This window comes from Brienomyrus brachyistius, chromosome 15 (genome assembly GCF_023856365.1).
Source record: "Brienomyrus brachyistius isolate T26 chromosome 15, BBRACH_0.4, whole genome shotgun sequence".
Classification (NCBI taxonomy): Eukaryota; Metazoa; Chordata; class Actinopteri; order Osteoglossiformes; family Mormyridae; genus Brienomyrus; species Brienomyrus brachyistius.
The window spans coordinates 6,586,420-6,612,865 of NC_064547.1; the positions used below are offsets into that span (position 1 = coordinate 6,586,420).

The window sequence follows — 26,446 nt, forward strand, 5'->3', positions numbered from 1 at the left end:
AGCATTTTTACAAAAATGTTTATTTACAGTATCTCAACATGTCCAGTCAATTCACAATGTACACACTGAAGTCGGGGGGAGTCATGCAATACATAATGATACAGAATGACAGAGAATTATCTGTAATTGCTTGAGTTTATTTGGTGCAGTGGGGACGTTTCCGCGGTACAGTGGTAACAAGTTGCTCTTTGTATCCCAGACAATGGTGGAGAGGTCCAAACTAGATGAGTTTTTTTTTTTAGACGTTCTGTTGTGAATTAAGGTCTTCCTGAGCCTTGGCAGACAGCAGCGAATGAATTAATCCTGGAACGTATTATAGGGGTGGGACCGCATACAGACCCAAACTGGTGGCTAATGTAGGTGTCATGCCACAGCAGACAAACGTCCCTGAAGCCTCCATAGATCATATGAGATCAGGACAGGCAAGGGAGGGGGCATTTCTGAATTGATTTTATGCTTTTACCAAGAAAATTTTGGACAACCGTAACAAACCGAATAAATAATTTATGAAGTGTACTCCAGATCATGGTTAAAATCATCCACAGGCTGTTTCAAAGCTTTGCGGTGAATATCTAGGCCCCAGTTTAATGGCCTGCGTTTTTGCTTATATTCTGAAGAAATTTCTACATTGTGTCTGCCTGTGAGTCGCGCTAAATATGATCACAGTGTGTCACGACGATGCGGACACTGTCCCAGTAATACGGCGAGTGTGCAAACACCCTCAACGGGACATATAGACGGGGTACAAACTTGCACTCTAAGTCAATTTTGGGACAGCTGATTCACCAATACAGTGATGCAATGGCAGTGAGGAAGCTGTAGCAAAGTCATGGACTCCTGCCCGGAATGTGCAAATTTCGTGAATATTTTATAGCTAGGAGTGATGTGAGACAACGGTGCCACAGGGTATGATCTTGCATTTCTATACCTGAAATCCAAACTGTAAATTAATTCTTGGTACACGTAGAGTCAGTTGTTCAGCAGATTCTGTTTTTTTAAATGCGTACATATACGCGAAGCTAGATACCCCACTGCTATTTGGTCCCATTTGCCAAATTTGGGAATCATTGATATTGATTATAAGTCGAGGAACATAATTTCTGTGTTCAGTGACACTACCCCTGAGGGCATATAGAATTGGAATAATTTCACAGTGAATTTTCTGGGACAGCTCCCCAGTGTCAAGCAGACAAGTGTCTGAAAATGGCCTTTCACTCGCCAGTAACCAAATATTCCTGTTTACTTGGCTATAATTTTTTTTCAAAACAATCTGCTTCTCATTTACATGGGAATTTTTGTTTCAGAGTTTCCTAAGTTGGCTTCCAGCTGCGTTCAGCTTGCATGCCAGTCAGACGGATTAACCTAAGGGTGGCTGTCTTGGGTCACCCTACATTAATCACTAATTGGTTTCTTTCCATTTTTTTTTAGTCCACTAAATTTTTTTAAAATATCTGGTCTTTAGAAACAACAGTTTACTAGCTAATCTAACATCATCTAAGCAAATAAGCCGCTAATATGTGGCCTGAAATAGGAGTATGGTCTATTTACCCAGAAAATGGCAACAGTTTTCAGTTTTCAAAATTGATGTATGACAGAAATAACATTATCTTAAACATCAGTCATTTCTCTCTCCAGAGAGAAAGAGATTGAAGAATGCATAAATTATTTTCACTTATGCAACATAATGGTTTATACTTAAAACGCTTGAAAGTTATTGTATTATGAATCCAGGGAGTATTTACCAGGATTTGGTCTGTTTACTGTTTTCTGGGCTGTACTGTTGGATATTTACGGTAGGGCTTTCAAGTCAATACCCAAACAACGTTATTGCACTTCAGGAGACAAACAAACACATCTTCTATATAATCTATAATGACATAACTAACTTTAACTAATTATTATATATGCATACATATGTATAATATTCAGCTGAATTGGAAGAACAGTTCGGGCAATAGCATGTAGGGAAATTTGTCTTCTCTTTCAAGCTACTTCTTTTTCCTAGTGTGTAAGATCTGTTTAGTCTGCAAGTGAGATCCGCTTTGTTAGGGGATGCTTGTGTTGGCAGAAGCTCAGTTCGCACTGCCATCAGGTTAGAGAGAAATTTGGCTGGATCGCAGCTGGCATTGCGTCGCGTGTTCATTTCAGAAAAGTTAAGGACAGGTCCCCCTCTGCTTCACGGACATGCCGGTAACTTGCACCTTACCGTGTCCATTTAAATTAGCATCGTAGCTTAGCTGGCACACAGACACATTTTATCACTTCTCTGAGGTGACGTCTTTTCATTTTGACTTAGAGGATCCATGCGGTTTGTTTTTAAGGAAGCAGTCTCTCTTCAAAGGAAAGTTTTAGCCAGGTGTGTTTTTCTAGAATATTTTCCTTTCAATTTATTATGAATTTTAATGATTAATCAGCGAAAAAACTTCCAGATGCTGATGAAATGTTAAAGAAACCAACTTTTCCAAGCTTTTCCAGGATTTTATATATATATATATAAATATATATATATATATATATATATTGTAACTTCTTTTAAAAATGGGTGGCCTGTCCATAAAGTCTTTCTGTAACTTTGCTGGGGAATTAGGAAGCGTTCCCCTTGTTTCTCCAAGGAAGGTGACCAGGGATAACGCAGAGAATGTAACGGTAATGATTATGTCTTCAGGAAAGAACATGCACAAGTGAACTGAAGCAAAAGCACAGATTCCACATCACCAGGGTGATCCGGCCTGATATCTCCACTGCCGCCCGCATCCTCCTCCTCGTCTTCGTCAATTCCACTCACAGGAGAAAAGTCCAGAAAGAAATTCTGAGCAGAAAGGGGACAGTCAATATAAGCACAGCAGGGGACTATTTTCTGCATAACTGCATAGGGAGGTATTTATGCAAGGACAATTCAGGGAAAAGTTCTTTTAAATGTGTGTGAAGCCAATTTTTAATCGTAATTAAAATATTACTAATCACCATAGTTACTACATGCTAATTGTTAATTGCATTGTCTCTTCCACTGATTTATTATTTTAGTCTATTGCGGGTTGCTTTGTTTCGCAGTCTTGGAGCAGGCTAGCTTTTTATTTCACTGCACGTTGTACCTGTAGAACTGTGTGTGTGATGAAGAAACTCTTGAACTTGGAAAAAAATGGTTCTAAACATTTTAGAAATAAACATAAAGGCATATGTGCAAATTACACTAACGACAATACTGCAGAATTTTGTTTAAGTGGGTTAACACTTGCCTAAAAGCAAATCTATGGTCTGGATTGTGTTCGGGCTGAGGTTCTTCTCCTCCCTGATGCCCCACTGACTCTGCGGCCCTGGATCCTGCTCTGTAGACTCGAGGGGAAGGTCACCACCTGGGCAGCCCCTCTGCTGACCTGCATCCCCGCCACCTGCCTCATGTCTCGGGCCATCTGAGACAGAGTTTGAGCGGGGTTGGTCTGCAAGCGTTGGAAGAGACTCTCCCGTGTCACTGTTCTCTCGGGACAACTGAAAGTCAGAGCCACCCCTGAATCAGATTTCATCTCCCTCGAGAAGCCGTCGGAGGTGCCGTCAAAGCAGCGGCCGATTGCTATCTCTTTGGCTACCCGGGGATTTTGGTCTGTGACGGTGTAGATGCCATAGTTGTGTCCCAGTGGGTCAACGGGGGCGAGCATGGTGAAGGTGTGGGTCTCGTTGTTCTGCAGTACTGGAGGATGCTTGGTGAGGTACTCCTGTAGGAGGTTGTTGATGCCAACTCGTCTGCAGTTACCCTGGGGGATGACGGTGATGAGGGACCTGTCCACGATGTCTTGGTCATAGAGCATCCCACTGCACTTAAACTCCAGGCAGGCAGAAGAGGTGTTGGGTAGGTTCATGTCCCTGGTGCTGCGAATGTCTCTGATGCCATAGAGCTGCCCCTTCGTCTGAGGGTGGGTGCCTCCAAAATTTCGTGACCTCACCATGACCTCCGTGGGTCCGTTTATCTTGACCTTGATGTAGCAAGCACGGAACTCCTGAGGGTTCGGCCACCAAGAGAGGTAGTCACCGGTCCAGGTGGTGAGGTCACTTTCCTGGAAGGGCACCACGTTGTACTCATACTTGTCCTTCTCCACACGGAAGAATCGGAAGTGATTTGCATCGACTGGTGCGTTTTCACAAGCTATTAAACTCTGATAGGGGTATATTGGCCCATTGGTTTCTTCCACATTGTTGGGATTAGGCTTAGCTAAGTTAATTTTGAAGGCAGTTTTCTTTAGAGCTGGATCCTCATGATCTGAGCGCTGATAATCTATCTTGTCTAGGTATGGTTGAGACACTCCAATAATATTGGGATTCATTTTTGGTGATGATGGTGCTGCCTCCAGCTCCTCACCACCCATTAAGGCGGTCACATAAGCTGTGTAGGCGTCAGGCCGTAATGCATCACAGAAGGCAGGTAGGCAGGCTCCATTGTGTCCGGTTATGACACTATCAAAGCGACCCCAAGCACGAGGGTTGGATGTGTAGCCAGGCTTGGGCTCCAGGTTGATGAGGTTGATGACCACCCCTTCCAGCTGCTCAGTGGGCAGGAACTTGTCGCTCATGTATGCTCGCACTTTGACATAGCATCGCCGGTCCTCAGGCACATCCAGGTTAAATAGGCGCCGTTCCCTGATTTCCATGTTTCCGATGAGGAAAGTGCGCTCTTCCCTCTTGCTCCTTCCATTTCCACCACCGACAATCTGAGAGTAGTTAAAGTCACTTTCTTCTTCCCAAATCCCCGTATCTGGGTTGAGAGACCACAGTTTCATCTTGGTGATGTGCTCTGGCATTTTCACATGCTCTGTGTCTACAAGCACTTGTACCGTCCCGCTGCCGAGAGCCTCCTGGTTAGTCTCATCTCGGAAATCCACAGAAAACATTCCATAGGTCCTCAGAGGAAGCATATCTCCTTCGCCATCGACGAAGTTAAGGTCTCCAGGAGTGGCAGGAGCAGTAGTGATGTTTCTTGGGTCGATGAATGTCACACTAGCCTTCACAGTACCCTCGTAAACCTCCCCGCTGTTTTTGTGAAAAGAGTTTGGAGGAATCACTATCTGACCAATAGGGTCCTCACCATCAATCTCACCCAGGTAGATCGTATTTGTTTCCTTGGAGTTGATATTCACAGGTTCCTTCTTCCGCATCACTTTCACATCATAGTAGACAGTGCCGCCCTTCTTGTCGAAAATAAATACCTTGACCGTATCTATGAACTTCTGTGTTTTATCCACAAAGTTCACCACCAGCCTCTCCGTATCAGGGGACACCTGAAGAGTGAAGGTCCCCTGATACCCAGTGAAGCCCACCCTTTCCTTCCCGATATATATATGTCCGAAGCGCAAAGGTTCGCCATTATCTGCCGCCGCCACCCGTCCCCGAACCAACACCTTAGGCGCCGTACACTTCTGGCACCCGCACTCTGTCACAGCACGGATGGGAAGGGTGTAGCTGCCGCAGTCGATCTCGCGCGTCTCCATGCGCTTCACTCCGCAGCAGAAGCCGACACCGTCCTTGCAGCGCATGTCGAAATCCAGGACCCCCGGACACTTGCTGTGGGGGCAGCGGCCGGCGTTATAGAACCTGGACCTGGTCCCAGGCTGGACGCAGTCCACTGGCAGCTTGATCAAGTGCCTTTCGGGTGCAGAAACGCAGGTGGGAGAGTCTTTATCTGTAGGGCAAGAGAAACCAGGAATGGGCTATACAACCGGTACTGTAATTATAGCTGAAAAAGTCACACTTAAGGGAATTTCAGATTCACATTCATTGAAACTGGTCCATCAGCAAAGCTATTAGACATGCGTAACAGATAAACAAATTAAGAAAAGTATTCCGTAATGTCATAGATCTGTAAATATAAAAAAGAAACATTTCAGAGGATAGATTGCACACTACCTGTAATGGGATATTTAACAGCCCACCACTTCTTTTGTTATACATTTAATTAATGTCTTTTTCCATATTAATTACAGCTATGTTAAGTGCCTGTAAGGTAGAGTAAAATTTGTAGGCGTTTAGGTTCGCGTTCCAGCGCCCTGAGACGATGTGAATCTGGTTTTATTCATGAATGGGTTTTTCACGCGGTAATGGCTCAGGGGCAAGTCGGCACTGCTCGGGAAGTGGGGTGCTGATCGCTTTAGCACACGGCCCGGCCGTGTCGCTTCGTGGATCTACAGCCTGTCTAACAGGCGCCCGGGGACATCGCAACGCCCGCCGGCCGCCCTTCGCGGAAACACACACTTGTCTGACTCGACCAAAAACAAAAAAAGCCGCTGGATTTATCGGCGATATTGCATTTCATTGCAGCGTGCAGTGCTTCGGAGGATTGGGATCCCAGCTTTGGTTTCACCGGGGCTGATCTCTCCATGAATTATCTCTGTTTAGAATAGATTGGTTTCTACCAAAATAAACATATATTTTTACTGCTGGTTATATTACACTGTTTGAAGACCTTTGTTTCTCACCAGGTTATTCCTTAACGTGCATTTCATTAAAACAGACATCCCATCCAGAGCAGGGATGGATTACGGACCGGGCCAGCAGGGCTGCTGCCCAGGGGCCCTTGGGGTGTAGGGGGCCCGTGGGGCCCCTAGCCCAAAACAATTTGCAACGCTTATCAACAATGTATTTTCGTTTGTCTATTTTAGAGGGCCTACATTCTTTGATCCTCTGCCTACAAGGGCCCCTGACCCTAAAGGGAGGGCGTTTGGCTGCCAAGGGCCCTTGAATTGTGGTGGAGGTGGGGGGGGGCCCTCGCGAACCATAATCCATCCCTGATCCAGAGTGTCCCCTGCCCGTGCTCCCTTCGTTCCAGGAGAGGCTCCAGGCTCACCGTGACTCTCTACTGGATAAGCAGTTACAGAAGATGGATGGATTAAAACCGACACAATACGCTTAAGGATTGCCATCTTGGTCTTTTTCACGCCCAGTTAGGATTATGGGATTTGTTCAGGAAGAAGTGTATTTATACGCCGGCGTATCTCTGCCGTGTTTCTGCTTGAAACTGCAAAATGAATAACTAATTGAACATGCTTTGGAATACGTCTAGACATCTTTTTATCCCCGTTATACAAATCGTGAAATAACCAAATTGATGGTGTGTTATTGATTGCAGTGAACGGCTGCACCAAAGGCAGTTTATTCAGTTAGAAGCTGGGTTTGTTCTCTTTGTATTGTCATAAGACAGTAGTGAAAGCTTCCTACTGTAGATCAGTGACACTTAAACTGAAAGATGAGCCCAGCTTCATCTGTTGCATTCAGCTGTATTTACTTCACAAATGCATGGCAATGATACACAGGGGGTGCCAGAAAGAGTAAGTATATTTTGCATTTTTCAGTGTTGACTGAACTGGTGGGTTGGCCAGTGCTCTGATTGCAGTTTGCATGTTCTTGTTGTGTAGGTGTCCCCCAGGTACACCAGTTTCCTCTGCCTTTCCATACACTTGCATGCAGGTAAACTGGCATCTCGGGATCACCCGTAGTGTGTGATCGTGACAGAGTGGCTTCCCACAGAGCGTCCCCAGCTTTTTGTCCCGAGCTTCTTGGGAAAGACTCCAGGCCCTTCCGTGTAGCCCTGTACTGATAATTGGTTATGTACTAATGGATAGGGCTGCACAGGGGTGGAAAATTTCTGGAAACTTTCCTGAAACTTTCCATTCCATGGAAAGTTAAGCTGGGGAATTTAGAAAATATTCCAAGTTGGAAACTTTCCAGGGGGTTTAACAGGAATATATGGGAATTAACGGGAAAATACCCAGAATTTTGCAACCCTACTAGTGGATGACCTGATGACTTTAATGATTACATAAGCTGCGATATTGTAAATATTTCAAATATTCGTTTGTCTCTTTCTCTTTATGCACAGGTGTTCCCTAACCCCACTGAGAATGAACTGCATATCTAGAAACAGACACTACTCCAGAATGTTCTTCATTCTCTGGTAAGTTACCATATCTGGCTGCTTCTGGTCTAGAAGACTCTTACTACTACATCTCCTCCACCCCAACGGTTCGAGTACCTACCAAAGACAGTGAGGAAGGCAGGTGAGGACTTGATGCTGCCCGTGTCGCTACTGGCCTTGCAGTAATACTGGCCGCTCTGCTTTGGCTTCAGGTCTCTCAGAACCAGGTCTTCTTCATATTTGTATGAAGCTCGGTCCAGCAGCGTCCCGTTGTGGTACCTGAACACAGAATAGCCTGTGTGACTAACAGGAGCTGATGGCACGAATTAACAGTACATTTACATTTAAATTCATTTATTTGATAGTTGTTTTTGTCCAAAGAGATGTAGATGTGCGCTAGATAATGCGTCAGGCATACAGGTATACTTACATGCTGCTTATGAATGTTCTATGAATACATTATGAAGGTGCACTGAATGTTCTATGAATACGTTATGAAGGTGCACTGAATGTTCTATGAATACGTTATGAAGGTGCACTGAATGTCCTATGAATACGTTATGAAGGTGCACTGAATGTTCTATGAATACTTTATGAAGGTGCACTGAATGTTCTATGAATACGTTATGAAGGTGCACTGAATGTTCTATGAATACGTTATGAAGGTGCACTGAATGTCCTATGAATACGTTATGAAGGTGCACTGAATGTTCTATGAATACGTTATGAAGGTGCACTGAATGTCCTATGAATACGTTATGAAGGTGCACTGAATGTCCTATGAATATGTTATGAAGGTGCACTGAATGTTCTATGAATACGTTATGAAGGTGCACTGAATGTTCTATGAATACGTTATGAAGGTGCACTGAATGTTCTATGAATGCATAATAAATGCATTTTGAAGGTGCAGTTAATGTAAAGCGTTAACATTATAAGAACCTAACAGAAAAGCTATTCAAGTGCAAAATACATGAGATCATAGCCAAGGGAAGGTCAATGATGGAGTAGGTCAGTAGATGGATAAGTCACGGTGTTGCCAGAAATAGGGTGAATAGATAGATAATCCATGTCAGTGAGGAGACTTTGAGCAAGGATAGGATTTGGAAACTACCGTTTCATTTGGTACACTAATGTTAATGTGAAAAAGCTGGAAGAGTCTTTCAATAAAGGAAACAAACCAGTCAAAACACAATAAGAACTGAACTATTTAGCCAAGCAGAGGAGCCTTTCAGTTTTAAAGTAGTGTGTAAAACCAGAAGTAGCTCAAATTGTCCAGACCTGGATTATCTGGTCACCCTGCCCAGAGGAGAATAAGTAATATGAACGATAAACATTTAAGAAGACAAAAATATTCTGAATTTGTACTTTTTCTGACAGTGTAGCAAAGACATAGCCCCTATTTCATAAATCTCTAGTGACACTCCTACTGCATAGATACCGAGCTTGAAATATGCCTGTCTGGACCACGTGCAGGATACAGATGAGAATAAAAACATTGTAGCATCACCAGTAGTATTTATTGGGTGCTGGAATTCCTGTGGCTTTGCAGCAGAACGCCACGCGCTGTCCCTCGTAGCGGACCTTTTCCTCGGGGTGCTTCACGATGTACGGCTTCTCTGCAGGGTGCGAGACAGACGAGGTGAGACCTCATAGCCTGCTGGCGGCCACTGCGAATGGCACCATTGAGGCACCATTGGTCGTAAAACTTAATCATGCATGCAGTTCAAATTACAGCTTTGGTACATTACATAGCATGTTTTATTGTTCTGGGGTTATGTTGAAAATACTGGTCTTCTGTTTGCTGTATTTTTTTAAACTACTCAAGAAACTGAAAAGCACCTTCCAGACTTCCAGTTTAGTAGTTTTATGAGCTGTCCCGTCAGCGTTGACGTTGTGGATGGATTGCTACCCAGGACAGACCCGTCTAAAAGGGCCATTGCTTATGGAAATGCCTGGAATCCCAGGTTCTGAACATAGGTGCGTTCAGGACTCGTCTTGGACCCACCTGAGGATCTCACCACGGCCCTCACCCAAGACCTTCCAGTCCTGTTGCTGGACGAGGGGACGGTGACAGGGGCGAACTTTTCCTTGGTGACCGTGACGAGAGTCCTTTCACCGGAACAGATGCCATGGAAACTGAAGAGCCCTTTGGCGTTGGTGGGGACATGGACGGACTTGGGGACATCAGCCAAGGAGACCAGGGCCCCAGCCACGGGGGCCCCTGTGATGCTGAGGACCTCCCCGAGCAGCTGGTGGCCCTCACACACGCAGCGGCTGCAGTCGCTGCTGGGCTGGCCCTCGGGACACACGCGCTGACACAGCGCTGCGCACGCACACACCCGCATGCGTTACACCTGCACATCCTTCATACCCTCCACTAGAGGGAGCGAGACACATCCATGATGTTCTTAACATCGTACGTGTTACCTGGGCACTGGATCCTAGCACACTTCTGGACCTCAGCCGGGTGTCCCGTGCATTGACCTTTGTTGGACGACATGCAGGTCCTCCTTCGGACCCTACGCCCCCCACCACAGGTGACCGAGCAGGACGTCCATGCTCCCCAGGCACTCCACTTGGCTTCAGGGTCAACAGAGACGAGAGGAATCAGAGCCAAGTTCATGTACGGTGTCTGCTGGGAGTCTCCTGGGAATCAGCACTCAGAGCTCCAAACCCATATGGAAAACACATCACTGGATACATTCGAACCTCGCAGCCTCATTAACTATGATACTATTCAACTGCAATATGGTTTTCAGTTCCATAACTGTGTCCTCCTCTGGTCCCATTCATTAGCAGGTGTGCTCGAGCTGCTGGATCATAGAGGACCGACAGAATGAATACATCTCACCTACATGGTTAGTGAAACAAAAACTATAACAAAAGCATTTTGTTAATCAAAAATAAAATGAAACTAGAAGCTCAAATGAGATGGGAAATTGAAACAACAAATTTCCAAACTAAATGAAATCAAATTTAAAAATGAGTAGAAACCCTCTTTGGGGCCCTAAGATAAATTTGATTAACCTGGCTGTCATTCGTCGTCTTCCCTCCGATTCTGATAGGCTGATCAGATGGGGGCCCCCTGGTGGTGGCGGGGCTCACCTGGGCACGGCGGAGTTGCACACTCCTTCCTCTCGGTGTGGTGGCCCTCGCACACTGGCGCCAGCAGGTGGCGCTGTGGTCGCGTGCTCATGCACCGGCGCTGTCGCACCCGGACCCCGACGTCGCTGCAGACCGTAGCCGAGCATGGACCCCACGGCGACCAGTCTGACCAGTAGGTCTGTACTGGATAGAGAAACGGAAGCGAAGTGTGAGCTGTGTCCCATCCATTCCGCCTCATTGTAGCACCCCACCTTTTTGGTGTCATTGTATTGGGAGGCCTGATGGTTTAATGGTTCACATCAGAACCTCAGACCTCCATGGGTGACAGTTTGATTCCCATCATTAACTCTGAGTGTGGAATTTGCGTGTTTTCCCCAGTGGTGCCATATGGGGGGGGGTCATAGCCACTCTGATACAATCACTGGTGCCCAGGTGCCCCCCCCACCAAGTCACATAACAGTATGCAGCATTATATGCTTCTATACATTTTACATTAGGCGCTGTTCATTAAACATCAGATTCTGTAAAATCAGAACCCAAGAATATCAGTATGCGATTCCTTACCTCTCATATTGACATAGTTTTCAACTAGTCTTTCTGGTTTTTGTGCCACCCCAAGATTTTCAGTGGCCCTATCTGGCTGCATGCATGACAGACTTCTGGGGGGGGGGGGGTTGGTAGGCACTGGTTCTCACTCTGTTGTGTGGCTTTCTTCTTAAGATGCTCTGTGAGATTGTGTATTTCTGTCCCTCAACATACTGGCATCCCAACCAGAACAATCCCCCTGCTTCCTGGAACAGGCCCTACACTCACTGTGACTTAGTGCTGGATAAGCAGCCATAGAAGATCAATGGATGGATATAATTTTACACTTGGAAACTTGTACTGGTCTCACTGGTGCCATTAAGATCCAAGCTGGCCTTGCTTAACTATGAAGATAGTTGTTTTTCCAGAGTTTCTAGTGTAATTAGGAGAAGAACCTCAGAGGAGCATGGTGGAAGAGCTCACCTGGAGGGCATTGGAAGCGCACGTGGTAGTTGGAGCAGAGGCGGCCGTACGGTTGCTCCTTGTTGATGCACCAGAAACCCTTCTCCAGGCTGGAGTGGACCACCTCCCCAGTGTCTGCAGCAGGGACCCAGTCGGTGGTGCGCGCTTCCATGGCAACCGGGCGGGCGCACACTCGCTCACGGTAGTAAAAGCGGATGGCCTCCAGTCGCTCATAATCCCCGTTGCCCCCAGGGTGGTCGATGTTGAACCATGACGTCCACTCAGTGACACCTGTGGGATTCGTGACGGAGAAAGAGGAGAGACGCGTGATACTGCAGCTTCTTGGCGTCAACCACTGCAGACTGGCCAATGGGACATCGGTAGATGGAGAAAGGGAGAAGTTTTCCATACTAGTGCTTCCCAGCCTTCTGATGCCGAACCTTTTTATTTTTCAATAGGAGTGATCCCTTAATTCTCTGGATGGGTCTACCATCAGCATCAAAGCTATGGTCAGACCGCGTAGCCAGAAATACATTTTGTGGGAGGTCCGCATCTGGAGATTTTGCAACTGGGGGCTGAGGCAAATTTTGAGGGGAGTCGTAACTTGTCATTCTACTAACTGGCTACATGTCTAATCAGTAACCAAAAAAATTTGGGAGGGAAGGGGATTAAACCCATCATTTCACTACATGGCTACGTGCCCGGTGCTGGTCTACGGATCGGCGGGTGGGAAGCCCTATTCTAACCTTCCATCCACACCGTCCGTCCCATGGGTGTCTGTTCAGTATTCATCTGCCGCCTGTTTCCATATTCAGTCGTCAAGATATGAAGAAATATGGCTGCCATACTGGGAAGTCACACTGTATATCTTTCATTGAATTATTTATTGCTGCGCTTAAAATATTTTTCAGAGGGTCATCAGTCATCAGAAGATGAACTATTTTAAAAACAGTCTGAACCAGTTTTTTTAAATTTTTAAAATTTCTGTTTAACTTACATCACTTGGAAAATTATAACCTGATAGTGTTTTTTTGTTTCAAGGCCTCCACGTTTCATCGCTGCCTAAGTTTTGCTTGAAATGTTCAGAAGTATTTATTGAGTTAGAAACTCCTGAGAAATCTAAGAAATTTAATGCAGGTGTTTTTTGGTAGTGGCTTGACCCTCATACTTATTTTTACGACTCTTTTTATATCTTTATGAATCCTTGTGTTTCAAAATGTGGAAACTTTTAAGGGAAATAAAAGCTGAGGGGAACAGAACTGCGATGCGGCGAGCGACACTTCAAGCCACGAGGGAGCAGAGAGATTAGTTATGTTCATACCGACCTGTGGTCTGTGGCTCAATGAGGGTGTTATAAGCCTGTCTTCTGCTCTTTTTATTGTGGTTCCAGTTCCCGAAGTATGAGTTGTTCCACATGGAATCTGTGTCAGATGAAGAGGAATGCAGTGAAGCCAGATTGCTTTACCTGCGCTCAGGCTGTTAGCAGGAGACACAGAATGTATCGAGAGGCATGAGTTGTGCTGAATGCTGATATTTGGTTTCAGCTTGTTTCCAAGGTGTCTGGGAATCTGCAAAGAGCTCCTCGCTCCTGGACTGGAACCTGCGCAAGACAGCTGATCTCACCCAGCATGTTTCCCTTGGGGGTGTCTGCATCTTGGGGGCTTCTTTTTAGTCTGTCTGCTACAGGAAGATGATCACTGATCTACTTGGCCCTTTTCCACAGTTCAGATGTAGAGGATCGTGTACAAAGCACTGTTCAGGTCTAGAGGTTTTGAATTATGTAATATGCTGTCAGAAAAAAATAGTACCAATTTGTACCTTTGCTAGTTACTGTTTGCTGTGGCCTAAAGGGTCTGCCAGTTGTACCATATAGTTGTAGGTAATTGTACCTTTTAAGGTACAGAAATTAACTCTGAGGAACATTCCCAAGATTCAAACAACATTAATGTACCCCCAATGCTACAAAATATTCCTCAGAGTCCATTTCTGTATCTTAAAGGGTAAATTTACCCTTGAGGGTACAGCCCCAGTAGCAAGAAAAGGTACAAATTGGTACTATAATTTTCTGACAGTGTAAGCACTGTTAAGGTCTAGAGGTTTTGGACAGCGTGCTAAGTACTGTTCAGGTCTGGTGGTTTTGGACCGTGCGCTAAACACTGTCCAGTTTCATTAGGAGCCAGTGCACATGTGGAAAGTTATTTGTTCTGGTTTGTCTGATTAGATCTGCCATTTGCATTTCGCTGTACCATTCTGAAGTGATCGTTACGTCACAACAGAAGTACGTAGTGGAGCTTCTGTAAAAGTTGTCCGAGTAATCAGGAGAGAGGAGCTCTCCGCTACCTGTATATCCGTGCATCTGGGCATACGATGGGGTTTAATATTCTGCCGAATCGCGCAGATTGATCTCTTCTAGTCCTCATCAGTAAATACAGTGCTGTGATAAGGCAATCTGGAAACAGCTTTTAAAAAATGTGTGCCTTTATTAGTGGTGTGTCTAGGAAAACGTCCAAGTCGTACTTCCCCTGTTTGATATAGCGCCACTGCATCATTATCAGTGGTATTTGCAACATGTTAGCGGAGCTGCGCGTCTGTTCCTGCGAACTCACTCAAAGCATAACTCTCATTTCATTCCCTCTTCATAAAAAGACGATCACCATATATTATGTATCGTTTAGTCTTCGCAAAGTGGTCCGTATCCAAAAAAACCTGTTTATTCTTTTTGGCAGAGAGCACTTAATAGCGTCCTCTTAAATGAAAAAATGTGCAAAACATAAAACCGCTCTGTTTATGTTAGCAGGATATAAAATTTTTGCAACACATTTCCTTTTGACTTGTTTCACTTATTTACTGTCGCACTTAATTTACTTTTATTAACTGGAACAATTTAGCTGTACATTTTTTTTATGATTAACATATTGGACACATATTGCGAGTTTAGGACTGTATCGTTTTAGTGTCACCATTCCAACTGATTATAATCCTTAACTATTCTTTTTGCGGTCTTTATTAGGTGACAATCTTCGTAAAGGACCAATACGGTTACGCTTAGTGCAAGAATTTGTGTGATGTAATTTTATTTCGGGTTAGTAAACTCTGTCAAAACGCTGAAGTTATATGTAAGCATGAAGTCAGATAATCGCCGTAAAAGTTTTTATTATAGGATGATGTCATGCGCATGCGCCGACGGTCTCGTCCCGCAAGCCTTTGGTAAGTTTGCTTACGATTCGTGGTCTGTTTGTGAAGTGGAATTAAAGTGACGTTGTTTTCATCGCTGCTTGCTCATACGTAGTACTGCACGTTTTGTCTGCGGTAATCTGTGCATATTACTTCGTGTAGAACGACATAGATGGATTACAGAATATGTGGTGGCTGAGACTTCGAAAGTGAAGGACTTGACTTCTCCAGACTTAAATGAGAAGTCTGTAGTAGTAACTTGGTAGGGGAGCGGAATCACACACTTTGGACGATGCAGTGGACCAGCGCAACTTGCGTCAGCATGGAAATGAGTGACTGGGCTTTTCATAAAAATAGACAAGCGTTTGTCACGAAGGGCAAAAACTTCAGAATTCAACATCAGCCCGCACTTCCAGGCTGTATCCGTCGGCCTCTGTTGTGGTATCCGTGTTTGGCGTTGTTGGCACGCATTATTTTGAGATGTGCTATTTCAGATTGTCACGCTACGAACTTCATTGCCCGGGGCAGTGAGGCATGGAGGTTAATGAAAAATATCAAGTGCTTTGCAATCCAAGTCCGTGCAAGGTGCCCCTGTTAGAAGCTAATAAAATGTGGAAAAAATGTTACTAACCTTCTTAAAGAATTCAGATTAGGCATTTTCATATGCTAGATTTGGATTAGCAGACATGTGCTTCTTTCATCCTGTCCGGTTCATTTGTGCAAGATGTTTCAGAGTATTCCAGATTCTAACAAGAGAAATGTCAAAAACTTTTTTTTCAAATATAACATGTAAGACCTTGAATAAAATACCGTTTCACAGCGCATATTATTGCACTTAAGTGTTATAACAGACCAGTGTGTAGAAGTCTTAGTGAATCTGATCACTAGGCTCATTGGCATTTAGATAAGGAGAAGAACTTTGCATGTATTAAGAAATATTTAATTTGGATAAAGGCGTGCCAGTGGGCGGGGTGTTTCTGCCGCCGCATGATGCAGTCACCCATCTGGAAGCAGTTGGACTCCGTTCCTCTGGCCACAAGCCCCAATGCGTTCCTTGTCCTCTATGAAAGGTTCGTAGACGGATTGCTCTATCTGGCCCTCTCCCTGAGACAGGATTAGGAGCCATTGACAAAAATTTCCAGATGCTTCTTTTATTGTATTAGAAGCATCTGTGCACTATTACTGTAAACCTAGTTCCCATATGACAGTAACTAATGAGGCAAATCGGCTTTGGGGCTTTTCTGTGATTAAAAAGAAAATGCGAAGGCCTGTGTTTTCGAAGGAAATCTGTCTGTTGATGTATAAAAGGAGATATCCTGCCTCGTTAACAGTTAAGAAAACTGTCCTAGGATCCACCGCAACCGTGCTGTACGCACACCAGGCACACAAACCAGTAAAAATTGTTATATTAATCAGTCACATTCATCATTTGCTAAAGAGGAAAAGAGATTGATCTGGTGCGTGTAATTCTGAAGGTAATGCTGTCCGTGGATAGTTTTAATTCTCCGTAGGTGACTCTGGATCACGGAACCGACTGGAAATAGTTTGGTTGTTGAGGCAGATGCCTCTGCTCAGCCTGACTGATGTCTTTGGATTACCGCGTCCGCGGCGGCGTCCGGCTATTTAAAACGCGGCTTGGAGATTAGCGGCGTCCGCCACTAATGTTGCCTTTGGTCAGTCCGGAAAATCGGAGAGCAGCTGTCTGCTCGAATTGGAAATCGGGTCATAAATCCGAGGCGGCAGAACCGGAGCGGGACAGTCGGAGCATCATTTCACCTGTTGTCTCTCTATTATTTTCAGGCATATTTTTAAACACAGTATTGCACCTTGGTTTCCTCCGGGTACTCCGGTTTCCCCCCACAGTCCAAAAACATGCTGAGGCTAATTGGATTTGCTAAAGTGCCCATAGGTGTGCATGTGTGAGTGAATGGTGTGTGAGTGTGCCCTGCGATGGGCTGGCCCCCCATCCTGGGTTGTTCCCTGCCTCGTGCCCATTGCTTCCGGGATGGGCTCCGGACCCCCCGCGACCCAGTAGGATAAGCGGTTTGGAAAATGGATGGATGGATATTGCACCTTGGTAATGGTCCAGCCTATTTTGTACATATTTGGACCTGGACACCAAATTATTTTAATTTCTCGAAATGTGTCTTCCCTGAATATTTGTTTGAGGAATTACAGAGCTTTTTAGAAAATCTAGACTTTCCTTTATTGCTCAGCATAAGATTTTGAGCCACTCAGGCTGGTTAATATTCTTATGGTCTGTAAATTTTTTATTGTTTCTTTTGCTTTCAAAATTCAGTTTCAAAAACTGTTTTGTATTGTTTTGTTGAATGATGGGTAATCATGAAGACAGTCTTACACTATGGAGCATATTGCAGCATACGTTAAAAATAAGTTACTGAATAATAAAAGTGTTTGAATTCGTGATTTTGCTGCCCAAAATGTGTGGAAATGTTCACAATGTGCCAGAATGCCCTGTGTGCTGTCAGACAAGCTCCAGTGGCTCTGGTTTGACTGGCTGACAGCAGTGCTTAGTGCTGGCGATGGTGGGATCTCCAAACAGCTGGCGAGCCGCTCTGATGTCACTGCTGAGTCACTCAGGGTGATAATGCACTGATTTTCCAAACATGCGCTCTTCATTGATGTATTAGGATCCCTAACATTTGACCTGAACAATTGATAGGTGATTTATGTAGCTGATAACCACAAAGCATTTTCGCTTCGCTGTATTTGTGTTTACTTCCCACTGACCCCCATATTGATATAATTAATGCCAATATACCACAACACAGCCCCACATAACTGATATTTGTTTTTACTTTTTTTTTTCGCAGTCTTTTTTCAGGTTATGCTACAAGAATTAAGCTATTTTATTCCACACGCAGTTAAAAATGAATGCATACTTTTATTTATTGCATCAAGCATACTTGACAGATATTTGTGAGTGGTACTCCAGTCATTTAATGCCCCGGTAATATTGACCGATGACAATGCCAGAGGACGGCATTTGTAAAATGTTTGTATTTTTATATGTTGACCTTTAAGGGTTAATGTAGAGTTTGCTGTGGAATTTCGGCAGTGTTGAGAGGGTTCCCCTAACGATTTAACACCACAATTGACATAATAAACACAAATCTCATGGAAAGATACCTTTGGTATGAAGGCAATTGTTAGAATCTGGCATCAGTCGTTATAATGACACCTCAGCTGCTGAAACACAAGCCAGCCACTGACTGCAATCAGGCTTACGCCACTTACCTTGTGCCAAAGTGACTGCTACTAGAAAAGGTAGACAGACAGCCACCTTCCCTAAGTTCCACATGGCGCCAGTCTTGGGGTCGTCCTGCAGTGCTTTGTTTCCTTCAGAAGGCTTTCCAGCTCGGTAGACGAGGATGAAACACTCCCAGGATCGCCAGATCACGGCGCCTGAGGCTGAGGTTCCTCTCTTATCTTTTGACACTGGTCTGTGTGAGTTCTCCTTAAGACAGAGGTTTAAAAGAACGGACATCAGCCGACGGCCCAGTCCGGCCCCCTTCTGCCTGCCATTGGCCGGCGGGCTCTGTCTGATGCCCCCCCCCCCTCCCCCCACCCACAAATTGGGCAGAAAGCATGCGGTGTGCTAGCTGAGGGTGCGCGACTTCACATGCTCAACATGTTGCTCTTTAGAGATGTATGCCAGCTCTGTGTGTGTGTGTGTGTGTGTGTGTGTGTGTGTGTGTTTTCCCAAACCAGCACCTCAGGTAGCTCAAAAAAGGAGCGATACTGATTGACACTAGAATCAAAACCATGACATGTAATTATAAAAAAAAAAAATTCCCATAACAGCGACTTTAAAGTCCTTCATTATCATGTAAATACTTACACCCCAGAATGCTGCTGTAGTATTGCTTTCAGTCTGGTGTATGCTGATACTTTATTGACAACTTTATACATTTTTTCCAGTCAGAAAAAGATACCTTGGATAGACTTCAGTTGACTGGCCTGTGTGTTATGCAGTCATCTGACAGTCAGTCATTTTTATTTATTCCAGATTATTTCAGTATATGTTTGAGAATATAGTGCTTTGTATATTCCAGTAACAACCCTCCGTAAACATCACCAAACAGACGTGCATAAATTATGTATGCAAATGAGATATACAAAAGAGTCCAATTGAAATTGATAACGTAATTAACGCACTGCATCCTGTGGATGCAGCGAGGTGCTATGTAAGTTTTTCCGACTCCTGCCGTGTTCTGGGATGATGGCAATAGCAGATGTTAACCTTGCACTGAGATGTTGTAAGCTGAGCGATTGTTTACCAGACCGGGCTGCACTTTCTGTATGAAGTGTGGCCATTTGGCATGTGAGCGGGGGAAAGCGGTGCTGTCATGTAAAGCTGAGCACATCGATTACACCCGGAGACGCTGGAAGCACAGAAGAAGCTGGCAAAGTTCTGGGACACGTGATGTGCTCGCTTTTCTTATTTGTTGTTGTTGCCTAATATTCAAAATGGCCATTATTTCATATGCTGAAACTGTCAATATTATTTTAACCTTTTTAAATATGCGATATAATTTGCATTCTTATAATACCCTCTAAAATTGATAGATTAAACTGTATATGTGTGTATGCAGGTATAAAGTAATTGACATGCTCTGATCATATATAATTATATGAGGAGACATTTAAATGTGATGCTTCCTTATTAGTTGTTCATTATAAATATGTATAGATTCTGTTTGGGGATTTTTATTGCGCCATGTACTGTTTTCCATACACGATAAGGAACAGAAATATGTTCTGGTGTAACCTGTGCTTTTCAGCACATTTCTGATAGATTATTTTGAACTAGTGCGTATGCCTTTATATCTGCATTCTTACAGATCTGGAAAAAATAAATTTTGCTCTTAATTTTTAGTTTCACTCATTTATGGGTCTGTGTAAAATATACATTTTTTTTTCTGCTCCAGCCTGGCTCTTCCCTGCTTCTCATTGATGGACTTCTTCCTCGCCTTACTGGTTTTCAGTCCTGCTTCTAACAGCCTGTTATGAATTCTCACAAGGTCACTTTAGGTCATCCTCAGATTTATGAGACGCCGGATAATATGGCGTTCATCTCTGGCATTATAAAGTTGCTTCTGCCCACTACCTGGCTGATTTTTGGTTTTTCCCAGTGTCTCCTGCTTCACCTTGTTCTTGTGTACCGCTGTCTTAGAAACTTTGGGCCTGGAAGCAGCTGCCTCGTAGTGTAGCCTTCTGCTAGCAGAACCAGGATTAAACCAGGATTTGAAATGCAGACTTTTTAAAAATACAGTGGTTTCTTAATTTTCTTCCTGAGCTGTAGGACGCGCGACATTGAATGCAGCATCAGATCAATGGGTAATGATGACAAGCAGCCACAAGCCTCAAAATTCACTGTAACAGTAGGTTTGTTAGACTGGTAACCAGCGATAGTGAGTCTCGCATCTTGCAGAGTCTGTTCTTTTCATTAACAGGTATGTAGACAATTCAAGGAGCAATGACCATCACACGTAATGGATGAGCCTTGAAAAACTGTGGCATTAACGGTTCTGTACTGCTGTTAATGTTCCTTGCTTTTACATCGTGACTGAGAGCTTGAGACTCGTGGTAAACATTAAGCTTTACCCACAGTAGCAGCTAAGCATGAAAACATTTCCTCTTATCTATTCCAAGCACCAGTGTTCCAGTTAATGCTTCTGTACGATTGTGTTCTCAGCAGAATCTCTTCCATCCCAAATCACGTTCCTCGTGTACAGACATCATCCCCCCCCCCCCCGATCAAATCCAAGCACCGCGACAAAAGCGAACAAGCTAATACTTCAAGTTATATAACTGGAAACATTCGCCCGTGAAACATTGTTTCTTTCTGAAATTACTTTTCACTTTCTCCCGTCCAAGAAAACAAAGAAAGAGCCAACATTCCCTAAAGGGCCAATATCCGTCAAACTTTCTGCAGACCAGTTAAGAAAATTGATCCCCTCGTTGAGAACAATGCGGCTGAGATGTTTACGTTCTGTGTATATGTGAGTGTATGAAAGCGTAATCTGTATGTCTGCTACACATCGAGTTTCGCTACCCCTCCAAGGCTGCAGTGCCAGAATCGGTGTCATCCAAAGGTTTGTGGAACCTGCAGTGACTTAGAAATCTATGCTGAGAAGGCAGGTCCTCAATCAGGGCCGAATTTAATGTGGGTGGGGAGCCCAGGGATAAAGTAATTCCTGGGGCCCTACTTACAGCATAAAATGCTGCAGTAACAACCAGGGAAAAAAAATCGGAGACCAGAAAACTCGGAATCAGGTTAAGGCGTGCAAGTGCGGTCTGGTCCTCAACGCCAAGCACCACTTTAGACTCAAACCCATGCCACTTTGGCCTCATCTGCAGTTCCTTTTGTTGCAGAATGAAGAGGCTCCTGGGAGAGCTGCATCCTGAATACAGTTGCGCTGTCTTCTCTAGGCTGATTCTGGTAAATTCACTGCAGCCCACTGGAGGGCATCAGCTAGGCCTGTGGGGGACCATGCGATTTATTCTGCTGTAAGGCCAGGAATATGACCATGAGATATGTTACCTGGTACAATAGACGGGGCTTAAATTTGGCTCCGCTTCTGATGTCATAAGCAGGAGGGGGGCATATCCTTTATTCTGATTGGTCGAGGGATTATTTCAATATAACATACATGTTTATGCCACGTGTTGCCGATAGGGGGGCATAGGGCTTGAGAGATAAGGGTTGCCGTTAAACTTTAATAGAATAAAAATACATTACATATATTTACTAATGTGTTTTTTTTATTTAGTCTTTAAAGAATAATAAAAACATATAGCAGGATGAATATAAGTGCATAAACGTGCAGCGGGGGTCCGTCTGGCCGTATCCACGGATTGTTAGGAGTAGGCACAAGCGCCACGGCGTATTTTAAAAGAGGAAAGCACCAAAATGTTTTAAAGAAGGAAAACTTCTGCGTTATTTTTTTTAAAAAAGAAAGAAAAGCAGGAGGAATTTAAAGTACAAACATGTCCGAAAGAAACAGAAAAACAAATGCTGAGTTTAAACAAGCACAAGCAAAATCAATTAACATACAGCATGTCGTTTTAAAAGAAGGCAGCACTTAAACTCATTACATTTAACCAGCATGTTAAAAGAAAAACTTTAGCGGTATTTACCAGTGTTAGGCTGAAGAAATCATTTAACAGCAAACTTTTAGAAGAAATAGCATGAAAGGCGAAATGAGCAAGTCCCGGAGGCCATATGCAGCTAGTCTGTTTGAACAACGCGGCTGAAACGATAGACCGAAGTGACTGGCACTTGGCGCATCCGCACTCACGCAGACATCCCATTTCAAAATGGCGACACCATCGGAGCGCCTGTTATTTCAAATAAAAACCTATAACCATAACGTTTTTAAAGTAATGAAGCACTTTTCTGCCAATGTGAATAATAAAGTAAAACGCTCTAAGCATTTCGACAGCAACAATCAAGGAATAACGCGGTTAATTCTTGTTTAACTGAACGCATGCGCTCTGTCTCTCTCTGGCTCGCACTCATGTGGCGCATGCATGTAGACCCACAGAGTATTTTCTTTAAAGAGCCAACTCGTTGCGTCAAGCAGCTGTCAAATTGGAAACAACATGGCTACCAGCAGAAATTGTTGTCGTGATGCTAACCAATCGCCCCGGATTGTGAGAAGCACGCCACCATCCTGACAGAATGCACATTAGTAAGTAGTATAAAATGGTCTATTTCTAATTTAAATAAAAGTCGAGCTCTAACACCACAGCCCCTGAATGTTTAGCTACATTTAGCTAAATTTATCTACGTCTGGTTAATCAAAAGGAATAACGCACTATAACTTGAAACAACCCTTTATTTATCGACGATCAACTTACGACGCAAAGATGGAAATGCTAAACTGGAGGTATGTTAAATTTCTTTCACCGTATTTTAGAATTGTTTGAATTGTCGCTACTGTGAAAACATTACGATTATTTTTGACCCAGAATTTTCCACGATGTCAAGCTCGAGTAAGCCCTGTGAAACAGAGGATTGGAATATTAGTAAGTTATTGTTCATAGCTAGTTATCTCTATGGGTTTACCGTTTTAAAATTGTGGAAAGACTAAATGTGTTTATGCTCACTGAAGCTGACCTGTTAAGCACGACAACCGTTATTTTCACAGATAATCGTGAAGGGTCTGCCCCCGACAAGTTAGCCATAAGCGGAAAAGAACGGATAGTTTTAACGGTACGTGGAACAATATTGCTTACCCGTGTCGTCGATTTTTCTGTATGAAATGCTTAAAGACTGATTTTGTCTTTTTCGTCCCCCAAAACACTGCCAATGATGAATTGTTGATTGCGGCAGCTGAAAAAATTGAAGCAACGGCAACAACCTCAACTGACAGCATACAGTGCGAGCCGGACAGCCAACTGAAATCTACACGACCAGAGGCTCCCACAACAGGAAGCATGACACCGGACCAAGGGGGCTCTGTAAGTGGTGATCCAGCGACCACAACCCGTGCCTTAACGGGACCCCCGCAGAGGACACAAGATTGGGATATTGACCCATTAACACATTGGCAATGGCCTGTTGTGAGTTCCCTGGACAGCACTGTTTCCTGGGATGAGCGGCTGAAGGGGCTCAAAGTAGCTTTTTTCCTTTTTCAGGATCAGATGTGTGATTTGTCCGACCAGATCTAAAGAATAAGCACGGTCATACCTGAAAAGCGGAGGCAGTGGAGTTTTGATGGGTCCGGGGAATCTAGAAGGATGCATATAAATGATGACGACGACGGTGAAACGCCGATGAACTCTGATCGGCTGCAGTTGACTGATGAACTGAATGACGAACCACCGGCTGAAATTAACCCCTTCATGCTTGCCTTAATGATATAAATGAGAATGGTGCTGATGAAGTGGTCGATGCTATGGACTATGTCAATATGGGTGACGCTATAGGAAATGTAGACGGGTGGTCACCGAATGCTGGTATCTATGAATGAGGAAATGGTTGACAACCACGTGGCCGGACCGGGTGACAGCGGACTGGACACCGATGTACAAATGTTTGATGCAGATGACGGCCATGCACTCTTGGGTGGCGCGACACTCTTGGGTGGCGCGACACACTGAGAGACTTTTCTTGCGATCGGGAGATCGCCGCTCCGAACCTCACTCAGGGCAGTTTCTGTTATTGCTGTCACGTCACCAGGCACGTCCTTATCTTGAACCCTTAGGGTTGGTTGGTCGGCGCGACACACTGAGCGACCGTTCTTGCGATCGGGAGATCGTAGCTTCGAACCTCACTCAGGGCAGTTTCTTTCGTTGCTGTCGCGTCGACCGTTATATAATGAGGCCTTGAAGGGACGGTGGGTCGGGGATGGATGGGTGGCACTACCCACAGAGTGTCCGTCCAGTCATCATTCTTGCGATCGGCAGATCGCAGCTTCGAACCCCACTCTGTGCAGTTTCTTTCGTTGATGTCGCAGAGACCGTTATATAATGAGGCCTTGAAGGAACGGTGGGTCGGGGATGGATGGGTGGCACTACCCACAGAGTGTCCGTCCCGTCATCATTCTTGCGATCGGCAGATCGCAGCTTCGAACCCCACTCTGTGCAGTTTCTCTCTTTGCTGTCGCCTCGACCGTTATATAATGAGGCCTTGAAGGGACGGTGGGTCAGGGATGGATGGGTGGCACTACCCACAGAGTGTCCGTCCCGTCATCATTCTTGCGATCGGCAGATCGCAGCTTCGAACCCCACTCTGTGCAGTTTCTTTCGTTGCTGTCGCGTCGACCGTTATATAATGAGGCCTTGAAGGGACGGTGGGTCGGGGATGGATGGGTGGCACTACCCACAGAGTGTCCGTCCCGTCAACTGTTTTTGCGATCGGCAGATCGCGGCTTCGAACCTCACTCAGGAACAGTTTCTCTCTTTGCTGTCGCGTCGACCGTTATATAATGAGGCCTTGAAGGGACGGTGGGTCGGGGATGGATGGGTGGCACTACCCACAGAGTGTCCGTCCCGTCATCATTCTTGCGATCGGCAGATCGCGGCTTCGAACCTCACTCTGGAACAGTTTCTCTCTTTGCTGTCGCATCGACCGTTATATAATGAGGCCTTGAAGGGACGGTGGGTAGGGGATGGATGGGTGGCACTACCCACAGAGTGTCCGTCCCGTCATCATTCTTGCGATCGGCAGATCGCGGCTTCGAACCCCACTCTGTGCAGTTTCTCTCGTTGATGTCGCAGAGACCGTTATATAATGAGGCCTTGAAGGGACGGTGGGTCGGGGATGGATGGGTGGCACTACCCACAGAGTGTCCGTCCCGTCAACTGTTTTTGCGATCGGCAGATCGCGGCTTCGAACCTCACTCAGGAACAGTTTCTCTCTTTGCTGTCGCGTCGACTGTTATATAATGAGGCCTTGAAGGGACGGTGGGTCGGGGATGGATGGGTGGCACTACCCACAGAGTGTCCGTCCCGTCATCATTCTTGCGATCGGCAGATCGCGGCTTCGAACCCCACTCTGTGCAGTTTCTTTCGTTGCTGTCGCGTCGACCGTTATATAATGAGGCCTTGAAGGGACGGTGGGTCGGGGATGGATGGGTGGCACTACCCACAGAGTGTCCGTCCCGTCAACTGTTTTTGCGATCGGCAGATCGCGGCTTCGAACCTCACTCAGGAACAGTTTCTCTCTTTGCTGTCGCGTCGACCGTTATATAATGAGGCCTTGAAGGGACGGTGGGTCGGGGATGGATGGGTGGCACTACCCACAGAGTGTCCGTCCCGTCAACTGTTTTTGCGATCGGCAGATCGCGGCTTCGAACCTCACTCAGGAACAGTTTCTCTCTTTGCTGTCGCGTCGACCGTTATATAATGAGGCCTTGAAGGGACGGTGGGTCGGGGATGGATGGGTGGCACTACCCACAGAGTGTCCGTCCCGTCAACTGTTTTTGCGATCGGCAGATCGCGGCTTCGAACCTCACTCAGGAACACTTTCTCTCTTTGCTGTCGCGTCGACCGTTATATAATGAGGCCTTGAAGGGACGGTGGGTCGGGGATGGATGGGTGGCACTACCCACAGAGTGTCCGTCCCGTCAACTGTTTTTGCGATCGGCAGATCGCGGCTTCGAACCTCACTCAGGAACACTTTCTCTCTTTGCTGTCGCGTCGACCGTTATATAATGAGGCCTTGAAGGGACGGTGGGTCGGGGATGGATGGGTGGCACTACCCACAGAGTGTCCGTCCCGTCATCATTCTTGCGATCGGCAGATCGC

The 26,446-nt window shown here is 45.2% G+C and overlaps 1 protein-coding gene and 1 long non-coding RNA gene across 5 annotated transcripts in view; one reads left to right on the top strand and one right to left on the bottom strand.

Annotated features, from left to right (window-relative positions):
* LOC125708476 (cartilage intermediate layer protein 1-like) lies at positions 1-18,627 on the bottom strand. Of its 2 annotated transcripts, XM_048976014.1 has the most exons (10): positions 18,425-18,627; positions 13,318-13,413; positions 12,014-12,283; positions 11,006-11,188; positions 10,328-10,480; positions 9,906-10,223; positions 9,408-9,516; positions 8,019-8,176; positions 3,237-5,668; positions 1-2,809 (listed from the first exon to the last, which is right to left on the bottom strand). In XM_048976014.1, the coding sequence occupies exons 1-9, from the start codon at positions 18,486-18,488 to the stop codon at positions 3,249-3,251; spliced, it is 3,771 nt and encodes a 1,256-aa protein (XP_048831971.1). In that variant the 5' UTR covers positions 18,489-18,627; the 3' UTR covers positions 1-2,809; positions 3,237-3,248. The 2 variants fall into 2 exon arrangements, with proteins under 2 accessions (XP_048831971.1, XP_048831972.1); XM_048976015.1 differs by lacking the exon at positions 13,318-13,413 and having other exon boundaries at positions 1-5,668.
* The window catches only part of LOC125708482 (uncharacterized), a 14,766-nt gene continuing 6,937 nt past the window's right edge, over positions 18,618-26,446 (top strand). The window contains exons 1-4 of one of the 3 annotated variants that reach the window (XR_007382489.1): positions 18,618-23,082; positions 23,165-23,221; positions 23,344-23,408; positions 23,529-23,656. This is a non-coding gene — a long non-coding RNA (uncharacterized LOC125708482). Of the gene's footprint in view, positions 23,222-23,343; positions 23,409-23,528; positions 23,657-26,446 lie in introns of all 3 variants that reach the window. The other 2 variants (XR_007382490.1, XR_007382488.1) reach the window with 2 other exon arrangements.